This window comes from Photinus pyralis, unplaced genomic scaffold, assembly GCF_008802855.1.
Source record: "Photinus pyralis isolate 1611_PpyrPB1 unplaced genomic scaffold, Ppyr1.3 Ppyr1.4_LG1, whole genome shotgun sequence".
Classification (NCBI taxonomy): domain Eukaryota; kingdom Metazoa; phylum Arthropoda; class Insecta; order Coleoptera; family Lampyridae; genus Photinus; species Photinus pyralis.
Window position 1 is genome coordinate 48945516 of NW_022170249.1, and position 19417 is coordinate 48964932.

General features: G+C 34.5%; 2 protein-coding genes across 2 annotated transcripts in view; one reads left to right on the top strand and one right to left on the bottom strand.

Moving 5' to 3' along the window:
- Positions 1-2853: 2853 nt before the first annotated feature.
- The window catches only part of LOC116162189 (arrestin, lateral eye-like), a 74487-nt gene continuing 57923 nt past the window's right edge, over positions 2854-19417 (bottom strand). The window contains exons 4-5 of the mRNA XM_031475740.1: positions 3294-3389; positions 2854-3006 (exon numbers count right to left, since the gene is read on the bottom strand). Coding sequence (XP_031331600.1) covers positions 2854-3006; positions 3294-3389 — 249 coding nt within the window. The remainder of the gene's footprint in view (positions 3007-3293; positions 3390-19417) is intronic.
- Positions 5155-5804, top strand: LOC116179085. Its single transcript, XM_031498794.1, has 4 exons — positions 5155-5212; positions 5265-5404; positions 5455-5638; positions 5754-5804. The coding sequence occupies exons 2-4, from the start codon at positions 5291-5293 to the stop codon at positions 5777-5779; spliced, it is 324 nt and encodes a 107-aa protein (XP_031354654.1). The 5' UTR covers positions 5155-5212; positions 5265-5290; the 3' UTR covers positions 5780-5804.

Here is a 19417-nt window from a genome sequence, read left to right on the forward strand (position 1 = left end):
TCGCAATTCCCTATACCTTTATTTTCGAATTTAGGTACTACTGAAATTCCAAAATTCAAATCTCTCACACAAATTCAAACTTAAATTTACCGTAACAAAATGGCAGACATCCAGAAATTCAAAAATTCAAATCTCCCACATAGTTTGGCAGATTTCAGTAAAAATTGCGCATTTGATGAAGAAAGCACGAAAGTCACAGGTATTGGTCAGGGTATAGTCCTGATGATTTTATGATCGGGAGGCCTACAAAAAGTTATCAAAAAACAAAATGGCGGCCATTCAAAGTTTAGGCCTTACTTAATATGGGGAGTGCTTTATTCTGCAGCAACTATGAGTTTTTATGGAAACATGCTTCTGATCTTTTTTATAGCTCTTAAAAATACCTTTACAGCGATAGATTACACGACTACTTCCTACTTCCGGTTACCGAAAGTGACGTCAAAATCCGATAGTTGTATGGATTGCAAACTTGTGAATTTTTTTAATGGCTCGGGAGTATATTTTCGATGTAAATTCAAACCTCAAAACACGCCAACGAACTTTCCTGGACCGAAACGGGCCCGAGAGAACTTTTGCCGGCTTACACTAATATAAAATAATAATAATAATAATAATATAATAATAATAATAATAATAATAATAATAATAATAATAACACCATAAATACAAGTAACGCAACTTGCACTACAAAGACAGGTCCACCCAATAAAGTTACACGTCCTAGCACAGTTAAAAAACACAAAACTCCTTCTTCACATAAACACACCACATAAACACACCACGTTATCACAACCCCCTCGTATTCAACCGAAACGCGAAAACCTTACACAACTACTGTAATATCTCCACCAAAACAAGCACCACCACAAATACAACCTCAAGGAACAAAGAAACAACCAATAAATCACAAGTAACGCAAAACATGCACTAACAAAGCAGGTCCACCAATAAAGTTTACACGTCCCTTAGCACATTAAAAAAAGCACATACACTCCTTCTTCTCAGAAACAACCCACTCGTATACAACCAAACGCAAAAACCTTGACAGCCACTACTAGCTCACAAAATACTGCATTCTCCACCAAAAAACCTCAAGCAAACCACACAAATACAACCTCAAGAGAACAAAGAAACACAATACAAGTAACGCAACTTGCAACTACAAGACAGGTCCACCCAATAAAGTTACAACCGTCCTAGCACAACTTAAAAAAACACAAAACTCTTCTTCACATAAACACATATCACCACGTTATACAACCCACTTCGATTCAACCGAAACCGAAAAACCTTAACAGAACTACACAGCTTCACACATACTGTAATATTCCAATCTCAAAAACCCAAGCAACCACAACAAATACAACCTCAAGAACAAAGAACACCAATAAATTATCAGGTAACGCAACATGCACTACAAGACAGGTCAACACATAAGTTACACGTCTATCACAGTTAAAAAACGCAATAGCTCTTCTTCTCAGAAACACCACTCGTATACAACCAAACGCAAAAACTTGACAGCAACTACTAGCTCAAAATACTGCAATCATCTCCACCAACAAACCAAGCCACCACAACAATACAACTCAAGAACAGAAGAAACACCAACAAATAAGTACAGCAACTTGCACTACAAAAAGACAGGTCCACCCAATAAAGTTACACGTCTAGCACAATTAAAAACACAACCTCCTTCTTCCACATAAACACACCACATTATCACAACCAACTCGGATTCAACCGAAACGCGAAAACCTTAACAGAACTACACGCTCACAACATACTGTAATATCTCCACCAAAAACCCAAGCAACCACACAAATACAACCTCAAGAACAAAGAAACACCACAAATACAAGTAACGCAACTTGCACTACAAAGACAGGTCTACCCAATAAAGTTACACGTCCTAGCACACTTAAAAAACACATAACTCCTTCTTCACAGAAACACACCACATTGTCACAACCCACTCGTATACAACCGAAGCGCAAAAACCTTAACAACACCACAGGCTCACAAAATACTGCAATATCTCCACCAAAAACCCAAACAACCTCACAAATACGACCTCAGGAACAAAGAAACACCATAAATACAATTAAAAAACACAAAACTCCTTCTTCACATAAACACACCACGTTATCACAACCCACTCGTATTCAACCCAAACGCAAAGCCAAAGAAACACTTACACAATAAAGTCTATTTAATAAAATTACAGGAATTATTATAATGATATTTTTGTTTTGTTTTCTTCTTTCCTGATAGCGTTGACTATTGTGGCCATTAATAGCTATGTTGGTAAGTATGAATTACATACTATCTCTAGATTTCCAATGTGAGTGTGTGAATATTTATTTTATTTTTTATTTTTCTTTAGAATCCTACATAACTTCACCAGACACAGACACAGACACTAATCGTTACTTGATTTTAATCCGTGCGATTAGTTAACCAGGCTAGACCTGAGTTCTCACAAGAAACACCGACAATAATAATAATATAAATGATACAACATATACTACATTCAGAGATTCACCTCTGAAGCAAACCACATTATCACGACCCATTAGTATTCAACCCAAACGCAAAAGCCTAAACAGCACTTTAGACTCACAACATGACACACAACATACTGTAATATCTCCACCCTTAACTCAACCAACCACACAAACACAACTTCCAATGATTTCATAGGCAATAAGATGGTAACCAAAAATTGTTATGCATTTATAAAAATTCCTTGATTTATGATACTGGTGATTGCGATTTCAGAAAAAAAATAGTATGTATGGGTAAAGCACATTCCCGAATTCCAATGTTTGCTGGCTTAAATCTTGAAGCAAACTAGTCCGGACGGAACCGGCCCGGAACGGACGGCAGATCGGGCCATTCTGCGCCGATTCCGTCAGGATAAGTGTGCGCATGGTACACAGCTACGGAATTTTTGCCGTCCGGTCTGGTCCGATTCCGTCCGCGCTTCACGCTTAAGATTGTTGTCTGGGAACGTATTGCTTCTATCACTAGAAACACATTCTACTTTTCCGGCTACCATTTGTCACTTTCCCGGATAGCATGCCATTCAAAGAATCCATTTAGTATGTCCGTCTAGTATGAACCAAGTAATAACAATAACAACAAGACTATTTGGAAATATAGACTGAGTGTATTTAAGTTCACTATCGGACAGTGATAATTTTATTACGTCGGATGAAGTAGGTAATGAAACTGACAAATTTAATAGACGGCCCGTGTGGCGCAGTTCAGTTGAAGCTGGACTGCGGTACTAAGGGTCTCTGGTTGGAATCCTGTTTCGGGAATGGATGTTTGTAAATGTGTAGTGAGTTGGGTTGGCAGCGCAGCCTTGAGTGAAACCCCGCCCACTGAAAAATAAAGGCAAAAATAAATAAATATATAAATAATAAAGTTTTACTTAAAAGTCAGGAAAATGTGAGTACGAGGCCCCTTCGGGGCTGAGCCGGCTGAGCACTTTAATTTCCGAGTCAAGTAGTGCCATTTTACTGACGAGTTTCGAATTAGATTTTACCCGAAATCGTATTTTAATATAAAATTACAATTTTCGTGTAGAACTTTTAATTAATGTCAATCTGTCAGTGATGACAGGAGTCATTATAGACATTTAGCAATGTCACAGGTGCAGCCGGTAAAGTGTCGGTGCAGGTAGTAACGTGACAAGTGGCAGGAAACGGAGTCTGCTCTGCCTCTGTCATTGAAACTAAAATTTTCTGACAGAAAGTAGGCATGAAAATAGTTTCATGGCGATTTTGGGCAAACAAACTTGTCATGTTATTTTGCGCAGGTCACATGTACCATATATCCCTTAAAATGAGTAAAATAGTTTACAAACCTCGCTGTTCCGTGGTTCATAACCAACGCTTAGGGCTTATAAAGTCCTGGGCGTAGGTAATGAACCACTTCCATCTCGGTATGACTAATACTATAACATATAACTCAAAATCCACGACCAAAAAAAATAAAAAGGAACTTAGCTTCTCTTTCGCTTTGCATTATTATATCCGTCTACCAATTTTAAAGTTTGCACTTTGCTACAACGTAAGAGTTTCCACAACCTCCCTCGGGACCTATTCAATGATAATGGTCATCTTGTTCGCCTATCAGATGGGTAATATAATAATAAATGGGATCTGAAATAGCCGTTCGCGTTCTTAGTAGAGAGCCATTCGTAGTCTGCTAAACGCTATACCTCTTCTATATGGAAATAGATTAAACCACTCGATTTGCTGGATTCAGTTCTGTTTACAAAGTAGGTTAACAGGCAGAATTTTTTTCTCCAAATTTCACATGCGACATCACTTCTAATAAATTGGATCTCCTTTGATAAAAAAAACTTCGAACTTTTGTAAGTGTTCTTCAGAAAAATAAGTTTCCAACTTTTGAATGATGTTTAATTTTTAACGAGATTATACTTGCAAGTAACAAACTGGAAACATTTTCCTTTTGTAGGCGCAGCTGAACCGTTATCTCTTGAATACTTATAAAAAGATTAACGAGATACGAGGGAAATGAAAGCGATGAAGACGCCGTCATTGAATTTAGATTTGCGCCTTAACGGGTTGTGCTATTGATTGATTGTATTGTTTAAGAACAACTTGAAAGAAAATCCCAAGGGGAAAGCACTTGTAGCGTTATGCGTATAGAGAAAGCGGGTTTTCTTTTATAGGAATTCCATTAAATCGGTGCGATCAGGAGGATTAATTTTTTTAAGTTTCTTGTCAAATTGACCCAGTTTCCTTTGTTGTAGTTTAATTTATTTGTTTTATTTTTCACTTTACTTGCCATTAAATTGAATTCCATCAATACTATCACATATTCCCAAGTATCACGTAATATGGAAGCAATAATGGCTATAGACTGGCGCAACATTGATTTTATATTGTATACTTTGTTTCACTGGTGCTGAACCTGACGTCATAAATGTGATTCTCTCTTCATTACATTTAAATCGATTGAGACAAAAAAATTACGTCATTAACGTAAGTCGTGACAAATAAACCAATTATTGATCTGTCAATAATATCAATCCGTCAAACGATTTTCGTTATAGACAGATTTCCAGTGTTAAATGCCTTTTGATTAGGTAGTTTGTGTTAAAAGTGAAGTAAATATCATCAAAGTTGAAAACGCTTAGGCAAGTCCACAGTGCAGCAACGCCGTTAACAGACAAGTATTTTAAAAATTTTACATAAAGGTTCGATTCGCTCATATCATGAATTTAGGTCATTACCGTTACAATTAGGTAAATATGACGAACCGATACACAGAAGGTGAGCAAAGTTTGATTTTGAAGTTGATTCAGTACTTCCAAGGGGAAAAAGAAGCAGGCAAAACTTTAACACCCGTAAGCGCAGTATATGATGTAAGTGTTTCCTATGCGTTTGCTATAATCATATGCTTACTTAATCACAGAGGGTTTGTGCTGCCCTGGGTGTATCGTTGTGGACTGTAAAAAGAATTAGTACAAGAGGTGTTAAAAAAGATGACGATTACAAATCGCAAAAAAGTGTGGCTATTAGTTTATCTCACGGACCTCCGCTGCATGAAATACATGAACATGTAATAAGGACACGGATTTATGCAATGTATGCGACAGGTAAATAACATTCTTTATGTTCTAAGGGAAGATTTGCTTCAAATGAAGACGTTCGCGAGAACACTTATGGAATTGATTTTATAGGTGAGAATGTTACACTCCGTTCTTTACACAGTAATCTTCAACGACTTGATGGCGTAGAAATATCTGCTACCTCTTTATCCCGCAGTTTGAAGAAACTGAAATTCACGTGGCGGAGTCAGAGCTGTCACTTTTAATAAGATTTAAATCTTTTTTATGATTTAAATACTTTTTTCGATTTAAATCATTTGATCTTAAATCTTTTTACCGAAAATGATTTTTGATTTAAGATTTAAATCTTCATGAAAACTATCTTTGATTTTGAACTTAAAAAATGATTTAAATCTTTTAAAAAGATTTAAATACTTTCGAAAAGATTTAAATCGTTTCCGAGTGATTTAAATCTTTTAGAGACGATTTAATTAATACATACTAACAAATCCTCTTGATTTGTTTCAACCTGACTAAGCTAATTACCCCGGGTTTTATTTCGGTAGACGTTTATATGTATTTATTACAAAATCGAGTATACTGAGATTGACGATGTCTTGGTTTTTTAAAATTTCTTTCGCAAAAAAATAGGTACATATTTTAATTTAATAAATAATAACAATAAAATACGGTAGAAATGGTAGGTATATTGATGAATGATGTTGAGGGTTTCGAGCAAGATCATCAGACCAATCAGGTTTATTGAATTTAAATCCTTTACAAACCTTTTGTCACAAAACGATTAAATCATCGGAAAAGATTTAAATCATTACATCATTACATGATTTAAATCTTTATACGTGATTTAAATTAACAAAATTAGATTTAAACCTTTTTGAATGAATTAAATACATTGAAAGTATCTTAAATACTTTCTAAAAAGATTTAAATCACAAAAAATATTTAAATCTCAAAATGATTTATTATCTAAATACTTTCTTATTGACAAAAGTATCTTTGATTTAAATCATTTGTTAAAATGAAATGCATCTTTGATCTTTGATTTAAATCGTTTTTTAAACGATTTGTGACAGCTCTGGCGGAGATGCACCGTTTCTAATAGATTATTTTTAATGGAACAGCTCTATGTAGCTCAAAGAAGACTACAATTTTTGAGAGACTTTAAACACAACGAAACTTCACTCTTTCCATTACGACCTGTGGTTTTAGACGAAACCTGGATATACAGTAGAGGGTCTTTTAGAAGAAGCTGGCAAGATGGTACTCTCAAAACAGTTAGAAAAAAAAGTGGTGAAGGGGTCCGGTATATAATACTCCATGCAGGATCAGAAGATGGATTTGTACCAAACGCAAGTCTAATTTTTAAATCTGGTAGCAAGTCCGGAGACTATCATGACTCCATGAATTGCCTTAACTTTGAGAAGTGGTTTGAACAACAATTGATCCCGAACTTGGATGAACCTTCTCTTATAATTATGGACAACGCTTCTTACCATTCAGGATTGGTAGAAAAAATCCAATCAATGCTGGACAAAAATGTCACTTATAAAGTGACTAACATCACGAGACATTACATTTGCACCAACAATGATGCAAGATCAGATCTGGGAAGTAGTGAAAAATCATATACCACCAAAACTATTTAGGTAGGCATCGCTGATAATTAAATGTTTGGTTGCAGTTAGGTAGACCTTTGGATAGGAAGCTGATTGTTATGGTTTTTTTTCACTCCATGTTGATTTTTACAGATTGAACGAATTAGCATTACAACATGGTCATCGTGTTTTGAGACTTCCTCCATATCACTGCGAGTATAATCCAATCGAAATGGTATATGGTCAGAATGCAAACGGCATTACGATGCAAGGATCGGTTCAATTCAGCCTGTCACACACAGTGCCGTTTTGTCTTTATGGAATGAGGCACTGCACAAAGTAACCTCTTTATATGCTGTTTTGTGAAACAGTAGTACTTAATAACTTTATTGTTTAGGTTACACCGGAAAAATGGAAAAGATATTTTGATCATACAAGAGGCATTATAAACCAGGCCTGGGAACGGGAACAACATATTGATACATCAGACATCTTACTTGGACGAATCTGATAGTGACGAAGATTATTATGATGATTATATTCATGAGGCAGAAGAGAATGAGCCTGTTTAAGAATATTATTTTGGGCCGTTTATACATATATACCTACTTGTGGTGTAGTGTCGTTTTTTCTTTTGTACATACGATTTGAATATGAACATTTGAGAGTTTTTTCACTTATAATTGCACAAGAGGTTTGTATTTTACCGAGTAAATTTGGGTTGTTTAGGTAATGAAAATCTGTTGCCTAGCAATTAGACGAGAAAAACTGTCAACTAATAAAAATGCGACACCGCAGGTGGAGCATTTTTAGGTTGACAGTTTTTCGAGTCTAATTGCTAAAAGGAAACAGATTTGAATTGCCACAACCCAAATTTATACAAACCTCGAGTGTAATTCGGCAGGACAATTTAACGAACAAGAAATTCACCAATCTAATCAATTATTGACAGACGTCAAACTAGTCATATGGGTAAGGATAATGCGATTATTGGTTCGAAAATGAATAAGTGAAAAAACCACTAGTGCATTTGTCGCTGGAAAAGTTGCAGGTAACTTTTGCCGCTGTCAAAGTGACAATTACACTGCGGCTTATGCGATTTTTTATACATGAGTTGAATTGTCAGGAATAAATATCTTCACTACCTGTTTTCCCTCACAATTGCGTTTTTTTTTAAATAAATCGGATCAGAAGATATTCAAGATCCTTATGCGAATATCTCGAGTGTGTGGCAAAAGAACAGAAACTGTATGTATGCGTTGTTATTTCAATGAGCCTGTGGTATAATGACTACGCTTTATCTCAAATTTGTAAGATATATAAATGCGAAAGGCTTACCGATAAACCATGGCCTATTCTACTTCTGCAAATGGCTAGTTAAGGGTTATTAAAATTCGCGCAACTTAACGCGTATTCTTCACATTGGTAGCATGCTTAATTTCACATCAACATTAGGTAAACGAAATATTAATTTACGAACTGCCTAAACAAACTTTAAGTTACAAATGTTCCTATGCGTTTTCTGTAACCATCATACACTTAATCTCAAAGAGTTTCTGATGCTCTGGCAGTATCCATTTCGACTGTCGTCGGTGCAAAGAATCGGTTACATGAGGCGATTACAAACGGTGGAAAAAGTTTAATCTCGAGTTTAATTCATACCAACGGAGTTCCTCTACATAAAATACATGACCATTTAGCCATTATAAAACCTGGGGACAGGAAAAAACCTATCAGGACCAGATGCCTTACAAGTGATTGTCAACTTGGACGGTCTGATAATAATGAACGATAGTGACACCTTAATAAATAAGTTGAAACGTCAATGTGACAATATGTAAACCAACTACTAATTTACGACCTGCCTTAATTTTGATATGACGTCAGATAGTGTGACGAAAGGTTCAGCACCCTTGAAACAAAGTATAGTTTTATATTGCGCCAATATAGAATGTGAACGCTTTTAAAAATTGGGCCAATATAGTAAACAATATTGGTTCAATGTCACTTACAATGTGAAACCAATAATGTTATGCTACATTGGCCCAATCTGTTACAATATCGGGGAAATATTGCAGCCTACATCTGACCAATATTAGGATGTAAATGCTTTGTAAATATGGGCCATTATTGTTGAACTATATTACCACAATATAGAATGGAAATATTGAGCGAATAATGTAATCTATGTTGTACCAATCAATATTATTGATCTCATATAAACTTTCAAAATGTTGGATTTACAATATACCGAGTGGTGCACGGTAAGTAGGGATTTAACATGGGAAATTAGTTTTATGGAATTTCCTGCCCTTCTGTACATTTTACAGGAAAAACTGTAGAGTTGAAAGTTGTTCAGATTTAAAAGGCCAAAAAGCCATGACTTTTGTTTTATGAATTGTTACTAATAACAGAAATGTTGAAATTTATTTTTAAATTGTATGGACCTTTTAATTCTGAACAACTTAAAACTCTACAGTTTTTCCTGTAAAATATACAGGAGGGCAGGATATTGCATATAACTAATTTCTCATGTTAAATCTGTATGTTTATTTTGAATCCGACGCAAAAAATGGATGCGACTTTTTTGTACAGCCCCCCCCCCCCCTCTCAACGAGTCATTTTTCACCTGTATTTCGTCAATCGTAAGGGAAAGTTTACGACAGTACCTGCAGATATAAACTTCAAGAAATATGTTTCATTAAAGACCTATTTTGATAAGGATGTAATTTAAATTTAGTAAGTCATTTACATACAATTTTATTTTCTTTTTTTATTGTATGAAAAATTACCTTGTGGAAAAGTCACTTTCTACGATAGTAAAAAAGGACTTTTAATGGTGGAAACTCGGGTGGAAATTAAGGGTATTTTGGAATATTTATTTTAAGGAGGTAAAGGACGTCCTATCGGTAAAATAGGGATAGAAAAACGTGATCGCGAGTTCAGCACATTCATTATAATTTTATTTAGAAACTCTTTAAGATTATTTCCATGTATTTAGGTAGGTAAGAGAAGAATTAAGCCTTTCTACCCCAAAAAATAAGAGTGTCGGAGGAGGATACTCACAAAAGGGGATTAAAACTTCTGGAAGAAATATCCATTGGCCCTATCAAAACTTTAAGAGCGAATATCTCTAAAACGGTGTGTCAGAGGAAAGTACTCACAAAGCCAAATGAATCGCTTGAACATGTCTGTTGATGATGTCAAAACTTTCAGTGCAAATATCTGCAGAACGAAGTGTCAGAGGAGAGGTTGGAACGTCTAGACGAGACATATCTACTAGAGATGTGAAAATTTCAGTGTAAATATCTTAAAATTAAGTGTCGTACCTACAAAGGGAAAATGCAATACTCAATACGAGTGACTCTGTAACTTCGATCCACTTTCGACAATTCCAAAGATTTTATTACACAAATTTTATCAACACCTGAAATAAATCTTAGGCACCAATAGAAAAAATCTGACATGCAAACTCTATATCCGGGTCACACAATGAATTCGAATAAACTCGCAATGAATTGATTGACAATGACAAAAATGTATTCCGAAACACACGAAACAATTAGAACAAAATCCCTAAAAGTAATAAAAGCTTACAAAGCTTGTTTGGACATATTACCCCACACGCAGACGGCCGATAATTAAAAATAAAAAATCTTAAATTACTTACAGTTTTTTTTAATAATCCAAAAAAATCTGGTTGTGAAAGTGTTTGTGACATTCAGGTGCACTTAACAAAGACACAAAAACACTCTCTGTCGGCCTCAAAAAATAAACTTGTTCTTGAGAACACTGGACTTGATGATAAAATCTGGTTTGATGAGTAAAATGAACACATTTTCCGTGGCTCTCTGACCAGTAGAAACTTTTGACTTTTAATCTCGCTTTTAATGAAACAGAAACCTTCACTAAGCAGACAACTGATTTGTTTACTCGCATTCGAGCTAACTTTTTCTGAATACAGACAAACCGTTTTAACAACTAAAACCAATAGGGCTGAACGCTCGGGGTTTAACGGAAATAAATTCCCACGCACTTTACCGTTGCGGAACTCGCAGCTACCGGCTGTCTCATTTTCATCTAACGTGCTGTATTTAAAGAAAAACCACTTTCACCATAAAATAATCTCCTTCTACAGCATTTTCAAAAACGCTGCCAATCATAATTAGACTTGAGGCCAGCTTCGCAGCAACGCGCCCCGCGTCCCCACTTACGCCGCAAAAAATACGCAATTCTTCGAAATACGTTATTTCGATAAGACACGTGCGTTTCATCTGATAAAATCCCTTTTTTTGTGGTAACGACCAGATGTCTTTACATTTTAACACGCAATTTCACACGCGATAAAAACTAAATAGAAAAATTACGTAATTACTAACAATTCCAAAAGGTAAAACAACACTAAAACACAAATTCAAGTAAAATAAACCAACGTTGTGCTCATTCGTAAATAATCCCTCACATGTACACTTAATAAATTAAAATATTCGCATATACAGGATGCCCCGTCATTGTTTTTGGCTTTCAGACCGAAATATCATCTAGATGACATTAATTGTTGTGTCGTTCTACTCGGTTTGTCTGAAATAATTTCGCAATGTTTAAAAAATAACTTTTGGTTCCAGGCAAACTACATTTATGCGTTATTTCTGAAATCTGGTCGTCCGTTGGCCAGCAACTGTCGCTGCTGGAAGCCACGGTTAATTACTTGCTTCAGAAACTCCCATCCAATGCTAATTAATTCAAGATCATTTTCTCTCTCTATCAATTTCTTTTTTACCCTCTTTATCGTGCATTTTGAGATATCCTGAACTGTATAAAAATAAATTTTACCAAAAAACCAACGCAAACAAGGTTTCCCTTCACCAAGGTCTTTTTCGCTGCGGAAATCCCAGGGCACGACCTTGCACACAGAATAAGGTCACCCTTTAGTTAAGTGACCAGGAAATCCCCTCGCCCATGCGCGCGTTAGAGTCCCTTACCTGAGACCAGCAAAATTAATTAGTAATTTCACATAAGTTACTATTAATAAATGCCTATTGACCGCCATTCGTACAGGTCAAGTGCACAACGTGTCTTCATGGATTAAAACTTCATCTATAGACACGGTGTCTACATTACACAAAGGCAACACAACAAATGTTTTAATTAAAATAAATTAAATTAAACATTTGATTTATCACAAAGTGTTTGGTTGCTCCTAGACGTAACAAAGCATCAAATGAATGTTTTCATTAATGCGTAGAGGCCGTTGTTTGTGAAAACCGCTCTTCCGAAAGTAACAATAATATGTATTATACGCTCTTCTTCCTTATTAATTAATTAGCGCGTAATTTCAATTTCAACCAATCAACCTTCCTTCTACTTGCAACTTGCAACACAAGAAGCGCTATAAAATATTGTAAGGCTTTACAGTAAAGATCGTCGAAATCGTTTGAGAAATTGAGCTGAACTAAATGCACATGAGTATAACAGTAGCAGTGTAGTAGATATTTGAAAAAATGTCTTGTACAAGGTACAATGGGGGAAGATGACCAGCATTGAAGGAGTAAATCCTGGTAAATTGTTTGGCAGAGGGGGTAATATAGAATTGTCACCACGATCTCCCGAGTTGACTCCGTTTGATTAATTCCTTTGGGGATCTTAAAATAAATAGAGTATATGACTCCAACGAAAGACTATCTCCTATAGTCTAGATAAATAAGGCACATGAATGTAGCCAACTTATTATTTGACGTCCTGTATAATTGTCTGTGTAAAGCTAGATCATTTGGAGCAAATGAAACCAATTTTATATGATCATTTGATCAAAGTATGAAATGTGGCAAATTGATTTATTTTGCATTTGTCAAGACAACACAATAGTATATTGAAAGACAAGTGTTACAATGCGACCTATTGTAATACGACTATCTTGTGGCACGAGTGGCGACGCGAAGCGTAGCCACGAGTGTCCGCAAGATAGGAGTATTACAATAAAGCATTGTAACACGCGTTTTTCATACTATTTTTTCTATTTCGGTGCTTTAATTTAATTTTTGCACGATCGGTTATAGTCGGCTACTTACTAATTCATTTTCAAGGCGGTAAGGTGCACTTACCAACCTAGGGCGGTAAGTGTATCATAGCAACGTGCTTAGCAACCAAGTGACAGTTACAGTAACATGCGACACGTAGGATATGTGTCAAAAATCAAATTATTGTTTATTAATGTGGAAGTTAAATGTACAATTTGCAAGTTACAAAAATTAGTTCGGGAATTAGACAGGCAATTGGAAAACACGGTGTTTACAGATTCTTCACACTCAGCAGTCGATAGAGGATTTGAATTAGTATACGGTATGAAATAGCAGGTTCTGTTGATGGCAACGAAGATGATGAAGGGTTCCCTGGAGTTCCACATAAAATCTTCTGAGCGGTTTCAATCTTGTTAGTTAATGACTCACCAAGTACGTGTCATCGGGTGCTTCCGTAAGAAATTTATGGAAATCTGCTTTAGAAAAAACGCTAGATTTTTTTGGCTGATACCAAACGTTCTTTCTTTTCAAAAATGCTATCAGCGTACTGTATTTAGAAATATCAACACACCTTCTTAGAAAAATCATATTTTCAACATGGAATAATCACACCATAAGCCATTTCAATCCTTCACTACGTTGAAGAAAATATGCTAACACAATTTTTTCACTTATGTCAGTTTGACATTTACTTTCACACCATTTAAGGAAAGAATCATATGCGGCTTCATATCTACTTTTAAATTTTTCGGGAATGATCGATGCGCAGCCAATACTCCATGCACCTTCTATTTCGAAATCTTCTGAATCATTTAGGTATGTTCACTTCTCAACCAAACCACGTTTCGCGCACGTGTTGTTTTGTTTTCAAAAACAGAAACGTAACTGTAGCAACCCACAAAAAATTACTGAACCCATTGTGATGCCACCACATTGATACATTCGAATTTAGTTTATATCAATTATAAATTGATCGTGCAAAAAATAGCGTAAGCACCACGGTCAGTAGGTGCTTAACCGATTTCGGATAATATTGCAAACCTCGAGCTGCGCTCTCGGTTTGCAATTATTATCCTCAACCAGTAAAGTACACCTACTGACCTTAATACTTAATATACTATAAAAAAATCATTATCAGAAACTATAGGGAACATTAGAACTAACATGTTTTATGTTGGGAACACTTTTTATGCCGTTAAGTTTTAGGTTGGCAGCGTAGTAAGACTGACCTTTTGAAGTTCAAACATGGAAGTACCCAACGAAGTACCTACTTGTACTAACTAGTAACTGCCAACTTAAGAGATGAGTTACCAAAAAAAAAACGACTATAATCACTGTCTTTGTACAACTGTTTTCGGCCTAAAACAGTTGTACAAAATCATCATTGTGACACCGAAATAGAAAAAACATTTTTATAAATTATTCATAACCTGAAAATCCAAATTTGAACATGGCTTTGCAATTTGTGCTTCTTAAACTCAAAATTACAATTTACAATCGATGATTCGTTTTGAAATGAAAACTTTGTCGTGTGCGGACAATTCGCGCCCGGACAATTCGCACTCGAAAAATTCGCTCCCGAATAATTCACACCCGGATAATTCTGTAAATCTTTGGTTTATTAAAATTAAATATTTTTAAGAGGCTACTAGACGATTGCCTTTACAGAATCTAAACACATTCATCTTGGTCATCTACTTCATGGAAAAATGTTTCAAATAATAGTTATTTGGTCTTTCATTTTCAACACATCGCGATTCTTTAAGTATTTCCATTTCACGCTGGTTTTTTCTTGAAGTTGTATGAAGAGTCGGATATAGTTAAATCCTGTAATTTAAGAACACATAATTTTTATCTACTGCGCTTTCGTTTTGAGAAAATAAGAATAGGTAACTGAAACGTCTTTTGTGGAGTAATTAAATACCAAATAGTTATACCTAATTATAGTATATCTACAATACATGTGTAATATTCGCTACTTTTGAGACGCTCTTAATATTAAAACAGAATCAACATAATTATAATACCGTACACAAACAAAATGATAAGTCTAAAGTTAAAAATATTTACATTATAAGATCAAGATGAAAATCGAAAAAGGAAGTAATTTTAACGCTCCCTTACATAAAGATTTCTTAATGAAGACACATAAAAGATTGTTCTCTATTTCTTTAGTTGAAAAGGGTGACAAAGGAAATGAATTAAATTTATTTTAGACAAAACGAGTATGTATAAATGACAATAGAACAATGCATTTCATAGATGGCACTAAATTTGGATAAGGAATTAAGATAATATTATAATTAAAGGTAAATTTGAAAAGACCCCAATAACACAAATTTCACTTCATAAAGAAACAATAAGAGAAATATTGCAATGGCATCCTTTCTATTATTTCTGGAAGATGAATAGGGTTTATTACAAGGTAAAAGTAATTACGTCCGAAAAATCAGGTTTAAGTACGTATGACCAAAACTAATTAGAACTTTAACGCCTGTATAGTATCTTCATTCTTGAACGTTTGACAGAGTAGTATTTTAAAATTTATCTGAGCAGGGGTTTTGGTTTTGTGTATACTTTTTTTTTAATTTTAAAAAAATTTATTTCTGGTGGTAGTGTTGTGGTGGTGTTCAGAAAAGGTAAGTTTCCAGTTTTCTTAGAACCAGTTTTACGTTTCTTTGATCACATTATGGCTATTATGTTGATTATTGGGGACTGAGTAAAATTACACTAACTGCTTATTTTTTTGCGTTATCTTTGCTACAACTATGGTAATGAATGAACTTAAAAGTTTTTTTTTTTATTTTCTTACTCTTATTTATTTTATAGTTTGAAGAGATACGTGGAAAAATTGTGGCAATTTTTTAAAAGATTGTTAATAATCAAAACAGTAAATCTTGAAACGTTTTAGGAACAGGTCGATATTTATGATTTTTTCTTTTAAATGTTTGTAATTATTAAGTACCTATATACTTCCTTTTTAATTTTTGTATGGCATACCTAGTACTATGAAATGTTTTAAAAGTAAGTTGAGGGCGCGCTGTTGTTTATGTCATTGGAAAGATGTCGGGCCGATCACTATGTAATAGAAGCTAATGCGATCGTGCGTCAAAATTATGCAGTTGCAAGTGGTATAAAAAAGAGAAAACTTGTACCTGCAACGTCGAATGCGCTGGAAATGAAACAACTAAACAAAAAAAATTACATATCCGAATTAAGAGATGGGCGACCTTACCAACGATGCATCATTTAAGATTTTAAGGGTTGCACTGTCAGCGATGCCAGACAAAGACATTAGTGAGCAAGTTTAATATTAGACACTGTTTCCTTCCATGATCAATTTGACGTGCCAAAGCGTTTTTTGAAAATTATTTTAATTTACAGAAATAGCTATGTATCGTTTCTAATGCACCACCGTATATTATTTAGCTTCGGAGAAATAACACCAAAATCTCCCCTTAAAAATTGTTATAATAATAAATGGATAGATTTTTGTGTTATTTCTCCGAAGCTTCTTAAGCACCCCATTGAGAGTCATGGATCTTCACAATTTCAGTATATTATTTAAATAATAGCCATATAATTTATATCAAGATCAATTTTTTTCACGATGTTTATCAATATTTTTTGCTTTTTTCGTTACTTTACAGTTCTTATCTCTTTAATTTTACGGAAACTCTCAAAAATCTATTTGTTTTACGTTCAAATATGATGAGATTCTTTTAAGACAATACATACGTATTTCGTTATGTGTCCTTTAAATGGACGACATCGAAGGTTAGAGAGAACTAGGAAACTTAACTTGCAGCTACATTTTTGTAGTTTATGCGGGTGCAAAAGTGTCCAGACATCAAAATCTCAGGGGAGCGAATTTCTGGTGCGAATTATTCGGGTGCGAATTGTCCTACAACCTGAAACCATTGGTACATGATCGTTAATAGTAACATTTTAGTGGGTTCACAATATTCACCACCAGCTGTCAAACGCCTCCCACGCTGATAAATTGACATGTTTTTTATTTCTCATCGATGAAAATGATATATTGTATAAGATGCGGTTTCTTTTGAACTGAAAGCCCTGTGTCGACAATACAGCACTACACTGACGATTAAATAGGAACTGCTGAAAGGAAAATTCAGAGAACATCTTAAAACATGCAATGAATAAAATCCAATTTTCTCTTTAAAGATGTGATCTGTGACCGTGACAATTTATTCTTGTTTTAAGGAAATCGATACTTGCGATTCTTTTCAAGGATAATAAAGAGTTTATGTTTCCTTTACGAGACGAGGTTAAAAGCCAAGAAACTTGATTCGGCATTGTAACATCACATTTTTGTCTCTCCTTTAAAATGTTGTTCTCGTCGACTCCATAATATTACATTTCGTATTTCTTCCTAATTCGTCTATAGCGGATGATATTATTATCTGTAAAGCAATCTAAGGTTGAAGGTTGTTATTTATTTATTTATTTATTTATTTATTTGTTTAGCCAGACACCATACAGAATAAAAATTCCAATTCCATGGCCCTAGGACTCTGAACTAACATTAGGACTTAAGATCTAATTTGATTTGTTATTGCATTTAGGAGATTGGGAAAAAAGTCAATATCACTCTCTGAGGAGAACTTATTAAAAGTGATCAAGATCTTAATAAGTGGGGAAGTTGTGTTGCTAACTGCAAAAATGGTATTATTTTTCCTTAGCTTAGAGATATTGGTTATATATTCCCAATCATTGCATTTATTGAAAAATCTGTAGGTACAGACGTTACAGTTTCGATGTTTCATTCTTTTTAGTTGCTAGTTTAAATAGCTCAAGTAACATTCTCTGGTAAATGTATAGTGTATAGAAGATGATAAATGCGCAATGAAATAACGAATAGGAAACAAATTCTCAGCATGCGAAACTTAGCAAGCCATCGACTATTAAACAATAAAATTATAATTTCTAAATGATCTATAGCCCTTATTTCATAGAATTACTTTCAGAATCATCCACTTGACTTCATTTCCTGGTAGGCGGTCTATATTATACGGCAATAGTAACTCATTACTAATATCGTGTAGCTGTAGATATTTTAGAAATAAAAGGTTTCATAAGAGGAAACAGTGGAAAATATAAATGTAAAACAGTTTCGGTTTCGATAGGTCTCAACTTACTGAATCCGCCATAACAAAATCTCATTTCGAAAATTATTAGATATAAACTCATAACATTTTTTCGGTACAGAAGTTTTTCTTATAAAAGTTTTTTGAGCTAAATTTGAATTTCATAAAACAAAAAGTTTCGCATTGGCCGAGTAGACTAAATACACAAAGGAATACTGATTAAATCCATTCTAATAATGATATATGAGGAATGTAATTTCATATACTAGCTTTCACAAAATTTCAGGAATTTATCCCCTTTGAACAATACAAAGGATTTTCATTAAAAAATAGCATTTACCAGACCATGGAAAGCAAATATGATATAAAGGGTGATCAAATAAGAGCTTCCGAAAGTTATTTTGAAATAAAACGCATTAAATTCAATTTAATAATCAAAAATTGTATTTGATACGTAAGTTCGGTTCATGACATTTAATGTTTAAAAATAATTTGTTTTAAATTTTGACCGTGACTTACTCGTAGATGGTCCATTCTATGGGTCCAGTTTTCAAGCCTTCTTTCGAGCATTTCGGCAGAAATTTCATTAATTGCACGTGTAATTATATTCGCTTCTAATGCAGGAATAGTTTGTGGTTTATCGGCATCAACAAGTAATTTGAGATAACCCCATAAAAAGTAATCTAACGGCGTTTGATAACATGATCTTGGTGTCCAATTCACTGATCTATTTCTTGGTATGATGTTCTCATCAAAAGTTTCTTTCAATAAATCGATGGTTTCGTGTGCTGTATGGCACGTCGCACCATCTTGTTGAAATCACAAGTCGGCTACATCAATATCTTGAATTTTTGGCAACAATTTTTTCATTGTGCGTTCAGTTGGACAATTATGAGCACCATTAAATGGTTGAAGAGCACGAAAAACATTTCTCACTGAACACTGATTTCTGATGTAAGTCTATTCATGGTAAAATGTCAACTAATAATGCACAAAAAACAGATATGCACATGACAGCTATCTTGATTAAAGTGTTTTAAAATCCCTATTGGAAAAAGTACTTCGTATTTGATCACCCGTTAT